The sequence below is a fragment of the Furipterus horrens genome, unplaced genomic scaffold (assembly GCF_987537825.1).
Source record: "Furipterus horrens unplaced genomic scaffold, mFurHor1.1.pri manual_scaffold_6, whole genome shotgun sequence".
NCBI classification, from domain to species: Eukaryota; Metazoa; Chordata; class Mammalia; order Chiroptera; family Furipteridae; genus Furipterus; species Furipterus horrens.
The window spans coordinates 69,591,461-69,612,249 of NW_028327176.1; the positions used below are offsets into that span (position 1 = coordinate 69,591,461).

At 39.6% G+C, this 20,789-nt stretch overlaps 1 protein-coding gene across 2 annotated transcripts in view; it reads right to left on the bottom strand.

Moving 5' to 3' along the window:
- Positions 1-15,270: 15,270 nt before the first annotated feature.
- The window catches only part of ZC3H6 (zinc finger CCCH-type containing 6), a 65,170-nt gene continuing 59,651 nt past the window's right edge, over positions 15,271-20,789 (bottom strand). For both annotated transcript variants that reach the window (XM_090281732.1, XM_090281731.1), the window contains exons 9-12: positions 20,403-20,656; positions 19,320-19,831; positions 18,767-19,000; positions 15,271-17,219 (exon numbers count right to left, since the gene is read on the bottom strand). In XM_090281732.1, coding sequence (XP_090137858.1) covers positions 15,748-17,219; positions 18,767-19,000; positions 19,320-19,831; positions 20,403-20,656 — 2,472 coding nt within the window. In that variant the 3' untranslated portion in view covers positions 15,271-15,747. The remainder of the gene's footprint in view (positions 17,220-18,766; positions 19,001-19,319; positions 19,832-20,402; positions 20,657-20,789) is intronic.

Consider the following 20,789-nt stretch of genomic DNA (forward strand, 5'->3'; position numbering starts at 1 on the left):
AAAAAGTAAAAACAAAATCCAACTAAGCAAACCAGAATAGGAAGAGAATCATAGGTATGGGGATCATTTGGAGGGTCATCAACTGGGAGGGGGGAGAAGGAGAAATTGCGAAATGGTGCAGGGACTAAGAAGTATAATCAGTTGGTACAAAATAGACAGGGGGATGTTAAGAATAGTATAGGAAAGGGTAAAGCCAAAGAACTTATATGCAGGACTCATGGACATGAACTAAGGGGGGTGGGATTGCTGGAGGGAAGGTGGGTACTGGGCAGAGGGGAGCAAAGGGGAAAAAATTGAAACTACTGTAACAACATAATAAAATATACTTAAAAAAAAAAAAGTATTACATCTACCTCAAAACAAAAAATAACCAGAACTACCAGAAAACCGAACTGCATGGAAGTCCAACAAACAAAGATAAAAAGAAGCAATATTCATCCAGACAGGTAAGAGGAGTGGAGCCAGGGCAGAGAGAACGCGGTGGGGTGGCAGCGGTGGCAGCAAGGCAGTGGCTGTGGCTAGCCATTGGAAAGAGCACCCACACATTATAAAAGCCAGGAGGGACACCTGGTGAGCAATCCCAGTCCCAGGTCAGATGGCGCAGCTCACAGTTCCAGCGCCAGGAAAATAAAGCCACATTGCTTCTGGTTGTGAAAAGCAGTGGGAATTGGGGTGGCGGAAGAAACTTCCCATCTCTCATGAGTCTGTTTAGAGGCCCCCCAGTCCTAGGACAGCTGCAAACCCACCCACTTTGGGAACCATCACCAAGGCAACAACTAGAGGGGGGCCATTCACATACAGGAAATGGGTGAAGTGACAGGAAAAGGGGCCAGTGCTGAGCAAGTGATGTTGTTCCCTTTCTGACCCCTCTCCCACATTTAGCACGATAAGATGGCGAAACAGGTCATCCTGCACTGATGAATACCTAAGGCTCTGCCCCTTACAATGTAAGAGGTGTGACAGCTCTACCTAAGACACAGTGGCAAACACAGGAGGTTGTCAAATTGAGTAGACAAAGAAGTACGACCCAAAAGAGGGAGGAGATCAAGGCTCCAGTGGGAGAACTAAGCAATGAGGAGATAGCCAACCTAACATGTTACAGAAACAGGGGAGTCCAAAAATCCCCGGAGTTTGCGGCTGGGGGATAGGGAGAAGGAAGCAGCTTTCAGAATGCCTCCACACGCCTGAGGCTGATGGCTGGTGTTTTTCATTATGCAAAATTGCTTGGTTGCTTCCAAGGCCTCAGGTGGATGGGAGGAGTCTTGAACCAGGGGACGGTATGGAAAGCACACAGAGCCTATGTGGGGTTCTGTGAATGGTCAGAACTGTTGGCAACACCCACTGCGTCAGAAGACGCAGTCAGGGATATATAGGCAGCTGCGAACACTTTAGGGGGATGACGCGCTCTGGGGCTGTCTCCCTCGCTGGAGGGTGTTCGCAGGGGTGCTCTGGAGAAGGAGAGGAGATCCACGCGGTTTACAGAAAGAAGACAGTTTGCAAGGAGGCTGAGAATCCCGGCGATTTTGTATTGAGAGCTGAAGGGCACCACAGCACAGAAAGGACCTCCCCAACCAGATTAAATGATTGGCAGCCGCTGGTAAAGCTGAATTGAGTTTGGGAAGTAGGGAAACGGTGTTTCTGACATTCCTAAAACTGGCTAGGTTTGGTAGGGGGGAGGCAAGGATATGTGTAACTGTTAAATAAACAATTTTCTTTTCACTCAACTAAAGTATTAAGAGTTGTAACTCTGGCGGCCAGCAATTGGACCCCTAACTAAAGAGCCCATGGGTTTGTTTTCAATTGGAGCAGCCCAGGGATTCTGTAACAAACAGACACAGAGTTCAAAACACTGGTGATAATAATGCTCGAAGACTTGACCGACGTGATTATGGCAAACACATAAGGGAAGAAGTAAAGGCTGTACTAAATAAAATGAGGAAAAATCCACACAAAACTAATGGTGAAGGGAAAGAAGCTGCAATTCAAATCAATGATTTGTCACATGAGGAAGAAATAAACAGTCAACCAGTACAGAATGAAAAAAATGAGAATTGAAAATAATGAAGAGAGGCTTAGGAACCTCTGGGACAACTTTAAACAGACCAACATCCAAATCATAGGGGTGCCAGAAGGAGAAGAGGAAGAGCAAGAAATTGAACACTTATATGAAAAAAATAATGAAGGAAAACTTCCAAAATTTGGTGAAGGAAATAGACATAAAAGTCCAAGAAGCACAGAGAGTCTGAAAGAAGCTAGACACAAAGAGGACCACACAGAGACACATCATAATTACAATGCCAAAGGTTCAAGATAAAGAGAGAATCTTAAAAGCAGCAAGAGAAAAGAACAAACTTATCTACAAAGGAGTTCCCGTAAGACTATCAGCTGATTTCTCAAAAGAAATTTTGCAGCCAAGAAGGGACTGGCAACAAGTACTCAAAATGATGAAAACTAACTGCCTACAACCAAGATTACTCTATCCAGCAAAGCTATCATTTAGAATGGAAGGGCAGTTAAAGTTCTTCCCAGGCAAGGTAAAGCTAAAGGAGTTCATCATCACCAAGCCCTTATTATATGAAACATTAAAGGGACACTTTTAAGAAAAATAAGATGATTAAAACTATGAACAGTAAAATGACAACAAACTCAAAACTATCAATAAATGAATCTAAAGCAAAAACAAACTAAACAAACAACTAGAACAGAAACAGAACCATAAATATGGAGATCATATGGAGGGTTGTCAGTGGGGAGGAAGAAGGGGTAGAATTGGGTTAAAGGTTCAGGGATTAAGAAACCTAACTGGTAGGTACAAAATAAACAGGGAGATGTTAAGAGTAGTAAAGGAAATGGAGAAGCCAAAGAACTTACATGCATGACCCATGGACATGCATGGGAGGGGGGTCATTGCTGGAGGAAAGGGAGGTACCTGGCAAAGGGGGGCAAAGGAGAAAAAACTGGGACAACTGTAATAGCATAATCATTAAAATACACTTTAAAAAAAATCAATCTTTGGAAAGCCGACGTGAAGCTGTGCAGTTGCTCAAAATGGATCATAAAGCCTCATAAGGGAAAGCGGTGTATCCCATTCTCAAGTAGTGAGCTGGCCAAGGATCTACTTACCATTCCCAACTTCAACAAAACACAGAATGAGATTCTAAAGCCCCAGAAGAGAATGTGAAGGGAACACCAAAAAATCGTCATTCATCCTCAGCTCTCCTTTTGTGAAACTTGAGAAAACTGTTCCTTGGGAGTTGCTGGATTAGCAATATGAAACCAAGACTGACCTAAGTAATGACAAATGTAATGTAAACAGTTACCAGAGGTACTTGTGGACAATGGAATGAGATCTTAAGAACTGGAACCAAAGTTAAGGATCACTAATCTAAGTGGCTGTGCCCTTCCTTATCTGAGTACTGGAAAGCAGTATGTTTTGGCCCAGGCAGGTGTGTGTGTGAATGCTGGTGCTGCCAGCTATGCGACCATAAACAAGTGATCTTCTCTTCGAAAAGGGAAGAAGGCCTGCCTCCCTGGAGCATAATGTGTGCCCTGAGTGTACCTGCTATTGGGTTGTGAGATGATGCATGTAAATCCCCAGCACACTGCCATCAGTTTAGACATGTGGAGATTTTACTGTAATCATTGTAAATGCTGTGCAGAAGATGTGCTATTGCAGAGGATGAAGTCAGGGGAACCACCTCCAGCGTGAGGGTGTTAGAGAGGGGCACAGTTAGATCTGAATGATTAAGAAACACTATGTCCACCATACTTTTCTTTTGTTCCTTAGTTTCTAATGTGTTCTCTGTACTTGATCATTTGATATTCACCACAAAGCAGTGTGACTTCACTTACTTTGCAGTAAGCCATTGAAAAAGCAGTCCACCTTATCCATCTCTGTAACAACACCAAGTTGCACATGCTAAGTACTCAAACGCCATTTCTGAAGTGATGAGTCTGTTTTGTTGACGAGGAAGTGATGCTCAGGGACATTCTGAATGGTCCACTACTACATCGCACAGAGAAGACTGCTAGCTCCCAGGAAAGAAGTGTCCACAATCAGAGCTGTTTAACAATTAAATCCATCTGTGGGGGACAGAGAGGCATGGGGAGATGTGGGAAACAGACAGGCTTGGTTCAAAAGACTTTGACTGCTGTGTGGAGCGCCCCTGCCCCCAGTCCTTGACCAGCAGGTTGTCTTCTATGCTTGCTCTGAATCCCATGCTTTGGGAGATTTTAAAGATAGAATAGAAATACAAAGTGGCTTTTAAGGAAAACCTGCTCTGTTTTTCTCTAAATAGCCCCAAATTCTTGTCAGTAGGATACGAAAAACAGATTAAGTAAATGTTTTTGAACTTGTGTAAAATACCTGGGCGCCTCAACCCTGTATTGATCTGCATTTCCCTTTGTTAGACCCCCAACCATTTGGTGAAGGGCTACATGTTTTTTCTTATGCATTTCCCACGTAGAAAGTAGATAAAAACCCTGGCTAATAAAGAAACGGGGGTGATTTTCCTCAGAGAAAACCCCCTTCCTTCCTTCCTCAGATGGTAAGTAGTTTCTTCATCCACTCGGAGGGATAATTAAATCCATCAACTTCCAGTCAAGATGGCAGCATAGGTAAACACGGCTCACCTTCTTGGACAACCACATCAAAATTACAACTAAAATATAGAATAACCATTACTCAGAAATCAAGTTGAATGGAAATCTAACTAAAGAATTAAAGAAACTACATCCATCCAGACTGGTAGGAGAGGTGGAGACACAGAGACAGGCTGGTCCCACATCCACATGTGGTGGATAAAAATTCAGGAGAGTTATCTCAGGAGCAAGGAGTCCCAGCCCCACACCAGACCCCCCAGCTCAGGGTTCCTGTGCCAGGAAGATAAATCCCCATAACTTCTGACTTCAAAAACCAGTGTGGGCTGAGTCGGTGGAAGAAACTTCTGGAGTTCCAAGCAGTTCCTCTTAAAGAACCTACCCAGGAACTTACTAAGACTCACTCCCTCTGAGCTCCAGCACAAAAATAGCAGCTTAAAATGCAACAGTGCCATACAGGGAGGAACTGAAGTGGCATCAAGGCAAGAGCTGGGGGATATAAAGGCAGGCAGAGGCCACTGTCCCATTTCTGAACCCTCCCACTACAGAGCCACAGAGTCGGCAGGCTGGTGCCATATCTGACACTCCATCAACCTGGCTAACACTGTTTGCTCTACCCTGGCAATCCCCAGAGACTCCATCCCACCCAACTTACTTTAGGGGCAACCCCAAGCTTCTTTTCCACATAAATGACTGGTCTTGGCTCATGCTTCATTACTTCCTAAATCCTCTCAAACAAGCAAGAGCCAGCCTCAGTGAGCCCTCAGCTCCTGTACCTCTTGCTAATGGCCGAAGGCCCATCATTAGCAGCAACCAGCCTAGATTCGCAGCTTGGCCTCGCTTGGGAATCTCCAAGTCCAGAATAAGTAGCAGCCATCTCAGATTGCTTCACTGTTCAGGGAGAGTGGCACAGGGCAGAACACAGGTGGGGTCTGACCTTGGCCTGCACCACCCGGTGGACTGCTACAGACCACGTGGTAGCACCACCACCCTGCCCCTGCACAGCTGTTTCTCCATGGAGAGTGGAGGTTGGTGATCAATGGTCACAGCCAGTCCTTAAGGCTGACTGGCCTGGATAAACCCCTCCCATTGACCTGCCAACAGCAATCAAGGCTCAACTACAAGAGGAGGGTGTACTCAGCCCACATGAAGGATGCACCTCAAGTATCCAACTTGGATGATATGGAAGGCTGTACCATTGGAACCTATAGGACACCTACTATATTAGGCCATGCTACCAAGACATGGAGTCATAGCAGCTCTACCTAATACAAAGAAGCAAACACAGGGAGGCTGCCAAAATGAGCAAAGAAACATGACCCAAATGAAAGAACAGATCAAAACTCCAGAAAAAAAGAGCTAAACAAAATGGAGATAAGCAATCTATCAGATATAGAGTTCAAAACACTGGTTATATGAATGCTCAAGGGACTTAGTGAGGACCTCAACAGCATAAAAAAGATCCAGTCAGAAACAAAGGATAAACTAATTAAAATAAAGAACAATTTAGAGGGAAACAACAGTAGAGTGGGTGAAGCTGAGAATCAAATCAATGATTTGGAATATAAGGAAGCAAAAAATAACCAATCAAAACAACAACAAAAGAATCCAAAAAAAATGAGGATAAACGGCCTCTGTAACAACTTCAAGTGGTCAAACATCCGAATCATAGGGGTGCCAGAAGGAGAAGAGAAATAGCAAGAACTTAGAAATCTATTTGTAAAAATAATGAAAGAAAACTTCCCTAATTTGGTGAAGGAAATAAACACGTAAGTCCAGGAAGCACAGTGAGTCCCAAACAAGTAGGGTGCAAAGAGGACCACTCCAAGACACATCACAATTAAAATGCAAAAGATTAAAGATAAAAAGAGAATCTTAAAAGCAGCAAGAGAAAAGCAGTTAGTTACTTACAGAGGAGTTCCCATAAGACCATCAGCTGATTTCTCAAAAGAAACTTTGCAGGCTAGAAGGCATTGGCAAGAAATATTCGGTCATGAAAAGCAGGGACCTATAGCTAAGATTGCTCTACCCAGCAAAGCTATCATTTAGAATCGAAGGACAGACAAAGAGCTTCTCAGATAAGAAAAAAAACAAAAACAAAACCTAAAGGAGTTCACTGTCACCAAACCATTATTATATGAAATGTTAAAGGGATTTATTTACGAAAAAGAAGATCAAAACTATGAACAATAAAATGCTAATAAGTACATATGTATCAACAATTGAATCTAAAAAACAAATCAAGCAAACAAGAACAGAGACAGAATCATGGATACAGAGAGCGTTTCATGTTTGTCAGATGGAGGAGGGTGTGGGGAAATGGGTGAAGAGGTGAGGGGTTTAAGAAGTACAAATAGAGGCCCTGGCTGCTGTGGCTCAGTGGATTGAGCATCGGCCTGCGAGCCAAGTGTCGCTGGTTCGATTCCCAGTCAGGGCACATGACTAGGTTGCATGTCAGGTCCCCAGTTGGGGGCACGAGAGGCAACCACACAGCGATGTTTCTCTCCCTCTCTTTCTCCTTTCCCCTCTCTCTAAACGTAAAATAAATTAAAAAAAAAAAAAAAGAAGTACAAATAGGTAGTTACAGAATATTCATGGAGATGTAAAGTGCAGTAGAGGAAATGGAGTAGCCAAAGAATTTATATGCATGACCTACAGACATGAACTAAGGGATGGGATTCATGGAGGATATGGAGGGTACTGGGTGGAGGAGGGGGGAAAGGGTGAACAATTGGGATAACTGTAATAGTGTTACAGAAACAGGGGTGTTCCAAAAAGCCCCAGAGTTTGTGGCTGGGGGAAGGGGAGAAGGAAGCAGCTTTCAGAATGCCTCCACATGCCTGAGGCTGGTGGCTAGTGTCTTTCTTATGCAAAATGGCTTTAACGCATCCAAAGCCTCAGGTAGATGGGAGGGGTCTTGGACCAGGGATGGTATGGAAAAAGCACAGAGCCTGCGTGAGGTTCTGTGAATGGTCAGAACTGGTTACCACACCCCCTGCATCAGAGGACACAGTCAGGGATTTAAAAATAAGCGACAGACATTTTAGACAGGCTGACCGTGCAGATTTAATTGTGGAAAGGCGGACCATGTGAATTTAACTGGGAACAGGCTGACTATGCGGATTTAACAGGGTCTGATGATGCAGTTTTAAGGAAGGGACGTACCTTGCTGCTTTGAAAAGGAACAGACTGACCATGTGGATTACAAAAGGACTAACTATACAGTTTACAAGGAGGCTGAGAATCCACGAGGTTCTGGATTAAAAACTGGTGGATCCCATAACACAGACGAGGTCTCCCCAATCAGAATTGAATGATTGGCAGCTGCTGGTAAAGCTGAACTGTGTTTGGAAAGTAGGAAAACGGTTTCTCTAACTTTTCTAAAGCTGGCCTGGTTTGGTAGGGGGGAGGCAAGGATATGTGTTTATGGGTGTTTTAAAGAATAAGACTTAACAACAGAAATCCGCAAATAGCTAAATCTATATAACTGTTAAATAAACAATTTTTTCTTTTCACTAAACTCTGGTATTGAGAGTTATAATTTTGGCGGTGGACAATTGGGCCCCTAACTAAAGAGCCCGTGGGTCCTATTTCAATTGGAGCAGCTCAGGGGTTCTGTAACAATAGCATAATAAATAAAATATGATTTAAAAAAATAAATCCATTCATCGACTGGGCTCCCTCATTCAGGACTCAATATACAAGACAAACCAGAAACTGCTTTTTGATGAGGCTTCCTGATGTTTAAGTGAAGCACAAGAGTCACCTCAGTGTTGCTCCTGATCCTAAGGGGAAGAATGACCAGGATCCCTGAGAGCCTTTCCTGCTGTGAGATCCTACTTTGATCCTGGAGCTTCTGCTCTGCTCTAAGCAGCACCTTTGCTAGCATGCTCTCAGATTCAGATTCTCTAATAGAAAATTAATTTACACCAATGTGAGAGATATTTCTCAGAACAAAGGCAGTATCGGGAAGCAGGGACTTAAATGCTGTTAAGTCTGTGTGGTACATGCAGCACCACCTCTGTGGACTAAGAGTACACCGAAGGGCAAGCTCATTGCCACCATCTTCTCCCAGGAAGGCTAGAAGTGGGTTCCATTTACAAGCTCTTATATGAGTACACGGTTCCCCTATATTCTGCCTTTAAATGATGAATATATATTAACACAAAGCAATGCACTGCCAGAGAGATATTAGAAACATTTTTATTTAAAGTCGGACAATAGAAAGGTCACAGAAAATTATAAAAACTTGCAACAACAGAATGTAACCTTGGAAGAGTTATTAGTAAATGAGAAGTAATAGGTATTCCTGATTTTACCAAGTGATTTGTTCATCCTTAAGCAGAATAATTTATCTTTTGAACAGATAGAAGATTTAAAATTTAGTTTAATCTATAGCAGGTACTTACTAAAGCCTTCCAGAGTGGAACAATCAAAGCAGCATTTTCCCAACATTTGAAATACAGCCTGGGGAACTGAAATAATAATTCTAGGAAGTTTATAAAAATCCCACTTCATAATGAATAGGTTTAACTTGGATTTCAGCCTATAGATGGTGTTTGTGGTCTGATAGAAAATAGGCATAAGTCACACACACACACACACACACTCTCTGCAATTTAGGACATAAGCGGCACCAGTACCCTTGCCACGTACAGGCACAGAAGCCCTAGACTGAAAACAAGATGATCTGGACCCCTGGCATCCTGGACCTATGCTGAGTCCTTTCTAATCATGAATGGAGGAGCAATGGGTTTAGGGCAAGGAATTAAGGTTTTTTAAAGCTTTGGCAAGTCAACTATACGAACAACTATTGTCACTTTTATGAGGAAATGTCATTCTACCTCTTGGAAAATATTCTCCAATCTTTGACTTCCCTCTCAAACATTTGGTGGGCAAACTCCTATAATACACAGGTGGACTAAAACCTCTTACCTGTAATAATAGTTATTATTTGTCACTTTCTCTATTTAAAAAGCATATAAAATGTATAGTCTATTACTGACAACTAACCCCAAGCTGTTGCTTGTAATGGAGGTTTAGGAATAACACAGCAGATGAGACTAACAGATGTCAGAGGGAAGGGTGCTGGGGGGGAAACTCGAAGAGATTAGCCAAAGAACATTTGAGATCTATATACAGCCATGTAATATGAAAAAGAGACATTTCTTAAAGATACAAGAAACATTGTACATAGGACAATGATGCCTTAGCCCCATTCAAAGTAGGCACTTTGGGACCTCACACAGTTCTCCCAATCGCCATCAGCTACCCCGTTGTATTCTCCTGAATCTCATCAATGGTCTGAAACCTCTTCCCTTTCAAAGGTGATTTTAGTTTTGGGAAAAGCTAGAAGTCAAAGGGTGCCATATCTGGGCTATAGGGGGGCTGAGTCACCTGGGTGATTTAATGTTTCACCAAAAAAACTCTACACGAACATGATGCATGAGTGGGCACTGTCGTGATGAAGCTACCGATCACCAGTTGCCCAATAGCTGCAGCCTTTTGAATCATCCAAATAGTTTCTGCAGAGGAATGTTCAAGCTTAATGCAAAATTTGACGAAGATTTGTTGCTCAAATTGCTCAGTCATTTTGAATGCAATGGCCACACAGTACACATACTCAGTCAATGGCATTTACTGCCCCCACTGACTAATACAGTGAAGTCCTCATTGTTCACACACGCACATTGCAGTCCACGCTCCTTGGTTGCCAGGTTACAGCGATGTCATGCAAACCGTTCTCATAACAATGGCTGGACTTTTTCTGTATAGACTTCATATATGCATAGCCCATGGACATAGACAACAAAGTGGTGAAGGTCAGGGGTTGGGGCTGGATGGAGGTGGGTCAAAGGGCAGGGAATGAGGGACATATGTAATAGTGTCAATAAAAAGTTAGGCCTCTATATATTTCCTTTACAATAAACTATGTATCAGACCCCTGATAAAATATTACCTGATGCAATCAGTCATCAATTCAAATGAAGATTGCAGCCAAGAAATCAATAGAAGGTGGAAACTAGTCAGGGCAGCAATGGAGAATTGGGAAAAAGCACCAAGAGCAAAGATGTGTCATTAGAGACCAAGGCTAAGATTGTCCACACCCTTGTATTCCCAATTACTATGTACGGATGCAAAAGCTGGAAAGGGAAGAAAGGTGATAGAAAAACAATAGATTCATTTGAAACATGGTGTTGGAGGATTGCTTTACAGATACTACTCCAGACCACCAGAAATATAAACAAGTGGGCCCAAGAACAAATTAAGCCTGAAACATTGCTGGAAGCAAAAATGAGAAAAATGAAGTTGTCCTACTTCAAGCACATCATGAGAAGGCAGGGTTCTTTGGAAAAGACAATAATGCTGAGAAAAACAGAAGGCAGCAGGAAAAGAGGAAGACCAAACATGAGATGGATTGACTCCAGAAGAAAAGCAACAGGCATAAGTCTGGAGGAACTGAGCGGGGTTATTGAGGACACGACACTGCAGACATCGCTCATGCATGGGGTCATCAGGAGTTGGGGACACTCAGCAGTATGAGCTGAGACATATGAGGCCTGATAATTCAGAGCTGAATTTTTTCTAAAATGCTGTTGTTAGCTATATGTTAACTTTAAAAACGAAATTCTAAGTTAAAAAAAACAAGAGTCAAGGATGAACAAAGCTATAAAGTATCATTACAAAAATTCACAATCTCATTTGAAGAAACAGTTCCATTGTGCCCACAACAATTTTGCCAACTGTAGCATGTCATTGTTCTGTTCCAAAGGATAATAAGGGTGATTAAGGACTAGACATGAGACCCACATTAGAATGCAACTCATGACTCGAAAGGGTAAATTAAATTACTGTTCTTGGTGTTAGGAGAAAAAGATGTTTTAATGCTACTGGAAGTTCACTAAGTTAGGCATATCTTCACAATTCTGGTTGATATTGTGAGGAGAACTGAAAGGGGGAAATTAGAGAAAGATATTGAAAATAAAAACTAAGACTCTGATTATAAATTCCTTCTGGTTACAGAAAGAATCCTTCATAGATCTACAGGAATAAATTATTGATCTATTCAAAACTCCGCCATTAAGCAGTACAGTTACCTTTTAAGTCTGGAAGATTCTTAAGAGTTGTGAATTATTGTAGAAATACTTAACTCCTAAGTAAAGCTGCCACAGCCCTCACCTTCACATTGTTCAGCTGAGAGTGGGGTGGAGGTGAGAAGCGAGAAGGTACATGCCCTTTGTCTACTGAAAGAGGTATAAGTTATGAACTGTATTCTGTCTGATGCAGTCATGGAATGGTTTTGCCACATCTGCTCTAATAGTTGACAGCACCTGTAAAATCTGAACCTGAATGGATGTTGGGAAGCAATCAAGAAGCAGTTAATAAGGTCCACACTGTGTGCCTAGAACAAAGCTTATTAGAATGGGAAAACAAAAAAGGAGATACATATGGGTCTTGCCTTCAAAAGTATAAGATACTACTTAAAAAGTGTTGATGTTAACTTAACGTCCCTTCTTAGGCCTGTATCCTTTCCAAAAAAGGCAGGTTGATATGGGCTTTGTTACTCTAAATGAGAGTGTAATAATTATGTTTGTTAAAGTTATAAACCAATTTTATATTTATAAATACTTTAAAATAATAATTCATTTACTCCTTAAATCTGTGAGCAGTCAAAATTATCCCTATTTTATAGAGAAGGAACTAGCCATGAGATAAAATGCCTATAAATCATATCAGAACAAGAATATGAATTTGTGGGCTTTAAACCTCCAGCACTCATAAGTCTCCTTTCCTCCCTAACTTCTAATTCAACAAAGTGGCTTATCTGAATGCATAGACAGAATTTATTTCCTAGTGAACGATTCTTTTAGTCTTAAAATAAGTAGGACTAAAGAGAAAAACTACCATCTGAAGTCCTATACAAGTCAAAAGACAAACAAAACCTAACCCAACATCATTTCAAATTTAGGCTGCTTTGGTCACAGCCTAACTCTGGGGTTTGCACATATAGCTGGGTAACAGAGTCGTCCTATGGCAATAGACCTAATTGCTGAATGAGAGTTTGAAATCACTCTACCATTTGGTTCATTTTCAAGGTTCAGAATGAGGACCTACCTAAGAAAGCTCTAGAGACAGGAGCTTGGAGCAAAAACTGAACAAGATATGGGGAAACATTTGCTCGATCTAAATAATGATCATCTGTGTATTGGAAATCAACATCCTGATACACCCTATTCTGTTCAACACCAACGTGAACAAGCATAAAACTTCTGTCACAAACCAGTATGAATGGTTAAGTCACATCTCAACCAATGAATCATCTAATCCAGACTCTTTTAAGACACAAGTTACTTCTGTTATCTGCAAATGTTTAGCTTCTAAAAATAGGGACAGTGTACTATAGTGTAAATCAAATTACATGGATTCTAAAAACAATTCACCTTAAAGAGGAGTTTACTCATTGGGGAAAATGGCTACTTACTAAATTTTGTTGAGAAAATAGGGAAAAAGATAATTAAAATAATCCAGGTTGACAGAATATAACAGAGTATCTCTTAAGTTAATCTCATATCACAATTTAAAAAGCATCACAAGTAGAAATTATTTTAAATATAAATAAAACATTTTCATATAAAAGTTACATCTGAAAGTAAGCCCAAACTTTTCTGTAAAATAGTCTCTAGGATATCAGCATACGTAATAGGGACTCAAAGATACCAAGTAAATGAACATTTTAATTTACATTAATGATTTTTAAACCTTACTTTTCAATTAACCTTTTAACACCTGTCTTAGTAGTAGAAATATCTTCTGTTGCTCTGACCGGTGTAGCTCAGCTGGTTGGGTATCATTCTACAAAGCAAAAAGTTGCCAGTCTGATTCCTGATTAGGGCACATGCCTGGGTTGTGGGCCAAGTCCCCAGTCGGGGCATGTGCCAAGAGGCAACTGACAGACGTTTCTCTCTCACATCGATATTTATCTCCCTTTCTCCCTCTCTTCCCCTCTAAGAACAAATAAAATATTTTTTAAAAATACCTTCTGTTAAGAATTTGGATTACAATTGATCTTTAACAAAGATACATATATATAATTTATATATATAACAAAGATAGTCATATATTATATATTACATGATATATACTTATATAATCATGTGTATATATGAGTATATGATTACATATAAGTATGTATAGTTATTTGTAATATATATGATTATACATCTTTTTTCTGTCAGATTTATGTATTTCAAAAATATGAGTAAATGAACATTATAATTTGCATTAATGATTTTTAAACCTTACTTTTTAATTAACCTTTTAACATCTGTCTTAGTAGTAAAAAATATCTTTTGTTAAGAATTTGGATTACATTTGGTCTCTAATAAAGGTACATATATATAATCTATATATATAATAATAAAGATACATAATCATATATAACATAATTACATATAAGTACACTTATGTAAGTGTACATAAGTGTACTTATATATAATCTTTTTTTGTCAGTTTTATCCATTTCAGTGACTTTTCAGTTAACAATAGTTTGGACAGTAAATCAGAAAATACTTTCTATGGTGGCTTTAACTGCATTTTTAACCCAAAAATGCTCTCCAGAGCCATTTTAGGCAACAACGTAACCAAAATATAAATAATAGGAATTCACATTCCTTTCAACACTGCGCTTCTTAGCTTGGCATGGTCCTGTTCACTCAATCCCATGCACAGAATCAAGAGCAGTAAAGGTCAAGGGTGAGGAAATGAACATAAAGGACAGGTATTAACATAAACCATATGCTATCTGAGTGTTAGTTTGCTGTATATTTTTGACATCACTTCTCAGTGGTAGCTGTTTTCATCCACGAACTGATTTCCTGTACTTTCAATATCTTTTACAACGAAATATTCCTTTTCAAGTTACTTACTGGAATTGTTACCAGCAAACACTGTCATAATCCTCCAGTTCAAGACATGAACATCAGTGTAATACTTACTTTCCATTATAAATAATAAAGGTATAAAACAAATAAGGCTGCCATTATTTTATACTGCAATAAATACACAAGAATGAATATAAATTTTTTTTTTTATAAAAGTGCAATTTCTAACCAACTTAGGAGATTTTCAGACTATCAGGATATGGAATATTTATTTCCTCTGTTATAGAATGCCAGTCACGTGAGATCTGAAAAATTCTTTATTGGTAGCCATACAGTTGACTACAACATCTCTGTTTTCTTGCTATTTAAGAGAAAATATGCAATAATTACAGACTCTCAGTGGATCTTTTAAAATTTTGTAAAAATTGCCAAAGTCATGGTAAATACAATTATTGTGGTTATATCATTTGAAAAAGTAATACAAATTATGCTGCTAAAGACAAAAAACATTAAAACACATAAACATCACAATGTGACAGCAGTAACTTATAACTATTTAATATGAAAAATTAAATTTAAAAAGTTACATCAGAGAATTTAGGAATTTTTCACTTTAGCAAAACAATCTATTTATATATCTCTAACTTCTATGATACAGTAAAATACTTTTAAAAGATATGACATTTAAATGTTTCATTTACACAAATAATATTGCCCACACTAATAAAAGTGATGCCCTTAAACATGAATTGCTCTGCTAATTATAATTTAAAAAAATGTTTTCTTTACTTTATTTTACATTTTTGTTAGCAGTTAGCATTACACATTAATCAGTTATATGTTGACAAATACAGAGGATCCTAGTCAAAATACTGTTTCCCAAAAGTAATGTACGTCATATTGTTTGAACCAAACAACCATATAAAAGTGGTAATCATTTATCCAAACATTGATTATGAAAGACAACTGGCATATATTCAGGCAGAATGTTGATTTCAGGAAGGTGTTATTTACAATAAAATTATTTTTACTGACACTAACATGATAAATAAGTTTGTATGTCAATTGCTACAGTCTCTTAAATTTATAAAAATATTATATAAAATACCACGGTCTTTGGAGGATATAACTTCATGTGGTTCTGATACTAGCAGCTGAAAAGTGTTTATAATTTAAAAATAAATAAACTATAGAGGTAAACCAGTTACAAAACAGCAGAGGACTGCAATGGTCACAACTGAAGAAGAACTGCTTACTTACACAACAGCTAGCAAAATGGTGAAGCGGTTGGATCAAAAGTTTTAAAAACCTCTTTCAGAGATTTGTCATCTGTTTCTCCACTGGGGTCGTCACCTGGGGTGGGGCTCAGCTGTCCCATCTGCCTTGACTGTCTTGGATCGCTGTACTGGGGTCTAATTAAGCCTGTTAATGCCTGAATGGGAAGACTGTGTACTGCGGGGAGCTGAATTGCACAGGAGCTCCTGAGAACATTTGCCTGTGGGTAAGCTGACCCATCAACAGTGACTTCCACATCTGGAGTGGTTTTCTGTGGCAGGATTGCTTCTCCAGGAGAAGACTCATTTTTGTCACTACTTTTTAAACCACCACCTTTTTTATGGTTCTCCGCATTTTCTGTTGCTAGCTCTGGTGTGGATGATGAACCATGCTCTCTAGGGTCATACAAACTAATACCACTGAGAACCGAACTTGAAGTCCCTAGTGGAACGCTGGCTGAAGATGAGAGTTTAGGGGCATATGGAGGCAAAGCCCCAGGCCCAGAGTTGCTGGTTACTGCCACCGAGGGTTGCGATGCACCAGGGCTTGACCTGGGTAAGTGAGGAGCACCCTTTGATGTATGTGACTCCTTCGTAACTGCTTGCTGAGACGCTGCACTGTGCAGTCTGTGAAGTCTAGGATCACATTTTCTTTGCAGCCTGGGGTCTCCTAATTTACTTGCTGAACTGTGCAAGTCCCCAGATTGTTCCAGGTAGCCTTCTCTGTTTGTTGTGTTAATTTTGGCCTTGGCTATTAATTTTGAATCGATGGGCACTGTGCTTTCATGGAGATCGCTTTTTGCATTCCATAATCTACTGAGCCTCTGGTCAGCTATAAGTGGTGGCAGAGGTAAACTGATTGAAGATACAGGGTCAGGTTTTGGTAAAGGGACTGGAAGTAAGTCTTCTGGAGCCCACACAATGTGTTTTGCGAAGCTGGGCTTGGTGAGTGTAATATCCATTTTAATGTGACTGAATTGTCTCAGCTGCGACCTTGGATCCTGGAGCACTGCACCAGGGGGAGAGTCCAGAGGTATTAAGGAAGCCTTTTCTCTCAGTTCTCTTTCTGTGTCCTCTTCCTCATCATCTCCTATCTTGTGTTTGACATTAGCACCAGCATGTGCATGATGTAAGTCACACCTTACTGCTCCAGCAGAGGAGCCTACATGCCCACTTCCATTCCCTCTTAGTTTCCTGGGATCCCACACAAGTCTGAGACTGTGCACGGTAGACTCAGAAGATTTTCTAATGTCTTGCCTTGGGATGGTCCTAAGTCGAGGGTCAACAACCTGATTTCCTTTACTCTTCTCTTTAGCAAGTCTTGGGTCAGTAGGAGTGCCATGTTCCAAGGAAGATTGTTGCTGATTCCTTAAAGTTTCTGTTTGTTTCTGTAATGTTTTCAGTATTGCCTTGACACTGCTTCCTTCATCCTCTTCACTACTGGAATACCAGTTAACAGTATCATCTAAATGCAGACAAAGAATTATTATAAACAGTGAAGCATTAAGAATTAGCCTTAATTAAATACAAAAGCACGTGCTATTTCTGAAATAAGTGTAGGATTTCAACAACGGGACAAGATAGGATGATCAATTCTGTTATTATACTCTAAAGACAGAGTTGTGATATTAAAACATGTGCAATAAATATCCTTCCAGCCAGAGCAAGTTGGGGCCTCGTTCCAAATGGCTAAAGAGAGCTTAAGACTGTGTGTGGTATAACAGGGTTCGGGGAGAAGGGAAAATACCCTTGGAAAGAAATACTAAAAAGTTTTGGATCTCTTTAATTCAAGCCATCCTTAAGCTCTAGATTTATCAAGATAGCAAGGGAAAGATATAAAAAATATATTTGGAAAGGAAATAAAACACTAATGAGAGTTAAGGAAGCAACAGGAACTGAGTAAATGAGGGGAGAGGTAGAGACTGTTCATTTATATTTTACATTTTTAGATGTTTGACCTATGTTAATGTGACTATATTAGCTATTCAAGCATTAACCCTTTGAGGGCCAGTGTCGCTGTGAGAGACACTGACCAATTTTCCCAAAAGTGCCAGTGTCAGTGCCAGTGTCGCTCCCAGCGACTCTTTTTTTGATGGCTATAAATATAAATAACAATGGAATAATTAATATTTTATGTTCTCTTTTTTGTACCTCAGGTTATATATTGATATACTTTTTTCTCATGTTGATCCAAATTTCGAATTATGCATGGCACTCAAAGGGTTAAACTAAAAATAACAAACAAAACTAACATGCTGAAGTTTATATAGTTGACCTTTATGAGAACACTTTGGGCCTTACTCCTAAAGTCTGTTTATATTTTTTGTGTTAATGTTACCTTATTTGAAAATATAACAAATAGTGTTTACATAACAGCTTGTAACTATCTAGTGTCATATAGTTTTACATAGTTATTCATAAATTTTATGTTTAAAAATAGCCAACATATCAATTTTGTAATTTATAATAACTGGGTGCTTTAAACTTGTCTCTCCTTAACTAAATTAACTAATTGCTGTACACTTGCCAACATCAAAAATACTAAGGTAAACTTAGTATCTGTACATAATTTTTTATATTAAAAACAATATTCCTTAATAATATAGTAGAATCTGAAGTATACAAACTATGCCTATAAAAATTTCTGTAATAATGGAATCATTTTGAACATGGTCCAGAAGTCAAAATTACTGAATTGGAAGGTATCCTGTTCCTTTTCTATTTCTTTTCTTCCAAAACAAAAAGGCTTAAGAGCAAGTCTGCTTGCTTAGGGCTTGCACTTTAATTTTAGATCTAATCACTGGTTCAGGTCAAATGCTCTGGAATTAACTGCTAATACACTGATGGCACTGGAGGCCACAAACAATCCCCCAAAGAGAGGGGCTACGAGGTAAACTGAAAATAGGTTAGATAGTTCAGAGGAACTCATTTTTTAAACGTTAACTTGACTAAGATCATTTCAGGAACCAAATGACCCAAACAGGTGGGATGCTATCATAATATCCGATATACCTTCTTCCTTGCTTGGTGCCCTTTGAGGTTGGGTGCTGGCTGGTTCTTCATCTTCTTGGAATTTCTGAGTAAGTCTGACAAAAAGAGCTCTCTGCACTGCGGGGGGGAGACCTGGTGCAGGCAGGGGATCGTGGCCTGTCATGTTGCTGCTGCCATCACACCCAGTGGCATGGTTAGGTGAGTCTTGAACAAGGGGAGGCTGATGCTGAGAAAACTCACCATGCCACACCCCATCTATACCCACAACACAGAAAAAGACAGACATTAATTCATCACAAAACTCCACTAGGAAGTACCACCGTGAATTATAAAAAATTAAAGCTCTAATAATAATCACATTTGATTAGCAAATTAGCATGTGATTATAAACATTTTTTAAAGTTATCTAAAGTTCTATTGTTACAAATATTTAAGTTTAAAACATTTTAAGGTCTCAATTTCATCATATTTTACTTACTTTTCTTTAAAACACACTTTCTTATCATATTTTTAATGAAAAAAAGACTCCAAATATTTAAAATTATAAATGAGTTGTTCTGAAAGGTAAACTTACCGCTTGAGTTACTGGGTGGCTGAAAATTAGGTAGAGCATGATGTGAATAGTAATTATCATAAAACTCAGCTGGGTTTTGTAGGGACTCATAACTGATGTTGAGCTGCATTTCACCAGAACCTTGCAGGTGTGATGAGCCTGGAGAACAGTGATTCTCTCTGGGTACTTTCATCATATGTTCTGGAAAGCCTGGGCAATGGTAAGCACCACTCATACCTGGTGCTGACAAAGATGTATCTGGCTGAGCAAGTACTCCAGCTTGGCTGTGAGAACCTACAACTCCATGTGGACCAGGCAACAAAGGTGGGCTCTGTGGCACTGGCAGACCAGGAAGTCCTGCACATGGGTGATGTCCAGGGGAGCCTGGGTGCATCACAGGACTATTGCATCCCTGAGACATATTAGGTCCAGGACCTGGACTTGACCCAGAACTATAAATATGCTGAGGATGTGGGCTGCTTTCCTGAAATTGTGGTCCTGGTGGTGAGGCACTGCTATAAAATGCTGGTGGCCTACAGACAGAAAGAATATTTCTTAGTTCAAAGAAAAGAGGCAAACAAGAATGTCACATTTCTAAATGGATATTGGTTACATGTGTTTTTCTATATCAGAATAGAATACTCTGTTTCTAAGACGCCATTTACTATTCCAAATTATCTCTAACTGGAAGCACCAACATGTGCATCTTGTCTTTATTTTAGCTCAGTTTTCTTAATTGCTACTTACTAACAGCAGTTCTAAAACTACTCATTATTAATATTTTGAAAAATACATAAAGTACAAAGATAAATGAATCACCCTTAATCCCGCCACCCAGAGATAAATGCTTTGACTGTTTCTCTTCTATTCTTCGTTGCTGTGTGGAGAGGCCTGGAAGCTGGGTTAAGAATTCTTTAGATTAAGTCAATGGGAGGCAGCAGAGGGCAGGGACATAGCAGATATGGGAAACAGCAGTCGAGGTGCGTGCTACACAGCTGCTATTTCTACCTGAGCTTACTCACATGATTAACATGGATACAAGTTAGTTTCTTAATAAGAATTTCTAGGGGAAAAATGCTGCCATTTTCAAAAATTTTAACTTACTTCTTCCCAATCTTATGTGCTAAATCCACAGTCGGTTTTACAACTATTTCAAAAAGAGATGGAATTTTCTTGAAATCATCAGAGAGATCTGCCTGAAAATCATCTTCAGGATCAGAAAATGGAAAGTGCTCTGGTGGGGTTGGCAGGAGCCCCACTCCTGGAGGTGGTTTGGGAAGAGGGGTTATGCCATGCTTCCTAAGCTCTTCTAACTCTCTTTCATCCTCATTTGTGGGTTCTTCTTCAGTGTTCAACACCTAAAAATAATTGGCAAAGATTAGCACATTAAACCAAGCTTTCTTTTTACATTTAAAACTGAAGACTTCAATAAACTAGTTCTGTTAATAGAAAGATATAATATTAAGCTGCAATGGGTCACAGATAGCTAAC